Raw genomic sequence first — 4,973 nt, forward strand, 5'->3', positions numbered from 1 at the left:
ATCTTGATCGAAACCCGGTCATGCTTTACCGAGGTGATGAGGTCCCCGGACACGTTCTCCGACTTCCAAACCCGTAACATAATTGGTCACAACACAATTCACATACCTCAAAAACATAAAACATTTTTTTTTTCATTATTGCATATCGAACATACTTATATAGCGTTGAGGGCTTCGTTGGATCCCACTTAGACGACTACTGCACATTCTAAAACATTTGTTAAAAAAAAATTTTCCAGAATGCCTGGCGCTCGGGTGATAATATCTTAACCCTTGAGCGTTGCCCGTCCAGAAAGCCTAGCGCTCGGCCGGTAAGATATTACCTCTCGGGCGCTGCCCAATTTTCAACGAAGCCTGCAACTCGAAAACCCTCAAGAAGAACACATTTTGACACCGTTTGTGCAGTCACACGAGAAAAATCATAACTCACTTGTTTCTTGTCCGAAAATTACGAATTTACTGTCAAATCGAAGATATCAAAAAGCACTATGTTTTATATTTTGAAAGCTTTTCCCGAAAACCGATGAAAATTCACAGGATTCGAAAGATAGCAGATTTGGTTTTTGATATTTAAAAATCATTCCAAAAATAGTTTCAACATCATAGCTCAAATTTTGCATTGCATAACCGGATTTTTACATACAATAAGCATCAAAATATTTACTATAACAAGATCGATGCAGAAATAAAAGAATATGCACGCCTTTGCGTTAAAACGCATGAAGATAACGAATACCTACGCAGTGGATTACGGGAGATGATCGGGAGACGCTTGCTACACGATTTCTAGCTACAAAATGAACGTAAATCTCCAAGAATTTGCAAGAGAAAGGGGTGGCTGCTGCTGAATTCTAAGAACCCTAGTTTCTTACAAAAAGAGAGAAATAACACGTGTGTGTGCCGATGGGTGTGTGTGATTAGAGAGGTTTAATTAGGAGTTAATTAGGTTAATAAAAACACTGATAAACAATTAACATGTTAAATAAAATATTAACACATCACTAACTTACTAGAACCCCTAATTTTAAATAAAATGCATAAGTGATAAACTTTCAATATTTAAAATTCTCAACTAATCAAATTAATATTTTTGAAAAGCTGAAACTCTTAAAAATCACCTAATAAATTAAATTAGGCTTTAAAATGCTCAAAATTTTGTAAATCAATTAAAATATCAATTTTCTTGACTGAAAATAAAATACCATATTAATCGCAAATCTCCTAAATCGTCACCGATCTCTTTTTTCGATCTCGTTTCGAATATTCTCCTGAAACATAAAACTCAAGAAAATATTTTAAAGTGTATCAAATAAACATGTAATAATTTAAAATAATGCAAATCATAAATCATGCATCGTTAAAAATCATTTTAAAAATTAAATATGTAATTTAACAATTTAATAAATGCATGGGTTTACGTGTACTGATTTTTGGGCTATATACTTTTATACTTGTGCATAATTAATCTTGAGTTATTTTAATTTAAGTCATTTAATTGTGTGTTATTTAATTCCGCTGCGTGTTGTCACTAGATGTTATAACATTTGAGATAACATTTAAATCTGATACACGTAAATCTCGTTTATCTTTTAACAATTATGTTAAACAAAATATGTATCATACCTGCAAACTCTATTCAGTTCATTTACAATCTATTTAAGATAAAATGAAATTTGAAACTTGAGCGTCTTCTAGACATAGATATTAATGAAAGGATCCATTCTTGGATAAGAAACATTCTCATTTCTTCTCACTCGGGGGATCCTACATTCTTATGATCACCTTGTTCAATGTTTCTGCCCCGAAAAAATTATTCAAATCAACCCACGTAAGTTCACTGGTGCACATCTTTGCACCCGCGCTCGATTCTACATCATGCTTGACCACTATTTTCCAGCTCCTCGCGCTTTCCATTGAAACCCAGTCTCTGCGTCTGAGCCTTCAATCCCACGCGAGATGCCACCACTTGGGCGTCACGCAGCACCCACGCATTGCACAGAAACTCATATTCTCGTACGGTTACTTCGAACATCCTGCTGACGCCCGACTCGTTTTCGACTCGCTTTTGGTGAAAAACTTGCATATTTGCAACACGTTACTTAGTGGGTATGGGAAAAACCAGCTCTTTCTCGAAAGTCTTGAAATTTTCAGGGAGATGTGTCGATTTTATGTTTTACCCTCCGCGGATGAATTTACTTTCTCTGTGATGTTAAAGAGTGCTGGGGAATTCGGGGATGTTTTTGTCGGAGAAATGGTTCATGGTAGGGGCTTGAAAGATGGGTTGCTTTTGGATACTGTAGTGGGGAATTCTTTGATGTACATGTATTGTAGATGTGGAAACTTTGAAGATTCTATGAAGATGTTCGATGAAATGCCTCACAGAAATGTGTCTTCTTGGAATTCAGTGATTGCAGGCTATGCAAAATTGGGCTTGGAAAAACCAGAGAAAGCTTCGGATTATTTCAGTTTGTGGAACTTGGCAAAGGGAATGCAAGCTGAAGGCCTGAAATATGATGCGTTTACCATCTCTACGCTTCTTCCATTGTGTGGTGGAGATCTTAAAAGTGATATAAACGACAGATTTGATTATGGGAGGGAATTACATTGTTACATTGTTCGAAACGGGCTGGATTCGAGTTCTAGGTTTGGCGAAGAAGTTCATCTAGGTTGTTGTTTGATTGATATGTACTCAAAGAACAGTAAAATTTATGAAGCTAAAATGGTTTTTGATCGGTTAAAGTATAAGAATGTCTTTTCTTGGACTGCTATGATCAATGGCTATGTTTTGCATAAAAATTATGCTGAAGCATTTCTTCATTTTCGTGAAATGCAATGGGGAGCTCGAATTGAACCGAACAAGGTATCAATTGTTACTATCTTGCCAGCTTGTAGTTCCTTTACTGGCTTAATGGGTGGGAAGCAAATTCATGGCTTTTCTGTGAGGAGGGGGATGAATAATGAATCATCTTTATGCAATGCTTTAATTGATATGTATTCCAAATGTGGAAGTTTGCATTATTCGAGGCTGGTATTTGAACATGGATGTGTTGATAAGGATGCAATTTCTTGGAGTTCGATGATTTTTGGATATGGTTTACATGGCCAGGGTCAACAGGCAATTATGCTCTTTGATGAAATGCTTCAAAATGGAATTAAGCCTGATACGACAGTGGTTGTAGGAGTTCTTTCGGCTTGCTGTAGGTCAGCATTGTTTAACGAAGGAATTAGAATCTATGAATCTTGTGTGAATAATTGTGATGTCGATCCTACATTGGAGATGTGTGCATGTGTGGTCGATCTGCTAAGTAGCTCGGGCCAGTTTGATCGAGCCCTGAACTTTATCAAAACCATGCCTGTGGAACCAGGTCCCAGCATTTGGGGAGCCCTTATGTCTGCTTCTGCACTCCATGGTAACTCTCATATGGGGGATTTGGCCTATAAATCCCTCATGCAGATAGAACCTGAAAACTCGTCGAACTATATCTGGCTTTCGAACGTATATGCTTCTTTGAAAAGGTGGGACATTGTAGCTAAATTGAGGATGATGATGAAAGAAAGAGGGTTGAGAAAATCACCAGGATGCAGTTGGATCAACATAAATAGCAAAACACATAGCTTTATGGTTGCCGACAAATCACATCCTCGATCGGACTCAATTTACACGATCCTGAATCAACTAGTTTCAACTATGAAACTATCGCATTACATCCCAGACTTTGTTTATTTGGTTGAGATAATAGAATGATCACGAGAATCCAACAAGACGTAGTCAGCTTAGATTGAAGTATTCACTTGATCGAATTATTTTGATTCATGGGAATCTCAAATTCAGCTTCGTGCCAACTTGCATAAGAAGAAAGTTGCATTCAACCCGCGGTCTGTTCAAGTTACTGGAACTCCGATCCCGATCCACATTCTACCGCTCTTAAAATTCGGATGGAACTCGAGATTACAACATGTCTCCCACAATCTCGTTATTTGTCATGTATTTCAACCATATCAAATCAAAGAACGGTTTTCTACTTCCCATTCGAACGATTCGATCACAATTCCTAGCACAGCCATTTTTGTTTTGTTGTTTAAAATTGAAAATTAGGCTTATTAAATTTCGAAAATCAGACTTGGTGCTCAAGTTTTCGAAATTATGGCAAGATTTGAACTGAAATTTATGGAAGAGAATTTTATTATTTATGAAATGATTTTGACCATAGTATGGAAGAAATTTTGCTTATTATGGACTGATTTAAGGGTAAAAAATAACACAATTTCTTGCAAAAATTAAGAGGGCCACAACACCTATAAATAAACCTTCAGACAATCCGAAAATAATAGCACAATTTTTTAAATTTTCAAGCAAAACACATATTTTCGAGCAAGATAGAGGCAAGTAGTATGTGAAGCGCTGCAGAGATCTCCTGAAGTTCGAGTTTCAAGAAATAACCGAAATTCTGTTAAGCAATATATATAAGTAACTTATGTTTTAAAATATCAAATAAGCATAAGATCTCTTCATTCTATGTTCGGTTTTAAAATTCGATCGACATGCCCTTCTTTGGTTCAAGTCGATTCTAAGAGTTATGATTGAGCATTGCTAGGATTCGAGTTCGATATGGATATTAGTTTATTATATGGCCCCTACACAATTGGTAAAAAACCGTTGTATGGCATCGCCCTTTAGACGAGTAACAATTAAGGAATAATGAGTAACTCATGAAAAATAAAATGAAATATCAGTGTTGTATGATTACGTTTTTTGTATGATATGTATTTACCAAATTTTCATCTATTGTTTTATATTGTATTTGATCGACCTCTACTTGCTGCGTCTTTCCCCAAACATTCATCCTCTTATTCTCCTTCTCCATATAAGAACAAAGAACTAGTAGAGGAAGATGAGCAAAATATGTACTAGAGTTGGTGATGAAGAATAATTTGAGATTTTCACACTTATTTTAATTCTATCATCGTTTGTT

At 36.0% G+C, this 4,973-nt stretch overlaps 1 protein-coding gene across 1 annotated transcript; it reads left to right on the forward strand.

The window, feature by feature from the left end:
* The first annotated feature begins 1,721 nt into the window (after nt 1–1,721).
* Nucleotides 1,722–4,165, forward strand: LOC140962172 (putative pentatricopeptide repeat-containing protein At3g23330). The gene has a single exon (XM_073421059.1). The coding sequence runs from the start codon at nt 1,775–1,777 to the stop codon at nt 3,743–3,745; it is 1,971 nt and encodes a 656-aa protein (XP_073277160.1). The 5' UTR covers nt 1,722–1,774; the 3' UTR covers nt 3,746–4,165.
* Nucleotides 4,166–4,973: the final 808 nt, after the last annotated feature.

The sequence above is a fragment of the Primulina huaijiensis genome, chromosome 16 (assembly GCF_012295235.1).
Source record: "Primulina huaijiensis isolate GDHJ02 chromosome 16, ASM1229523v2, whole genome shotgun sequence".
Taxonomy (NCBI): Eukaryota; Viridiplantae; Streptophyta; class Magnoliopsida; order Lamiales; family Gesneriaceae; genus Primulina; species Primulina huaijiensis.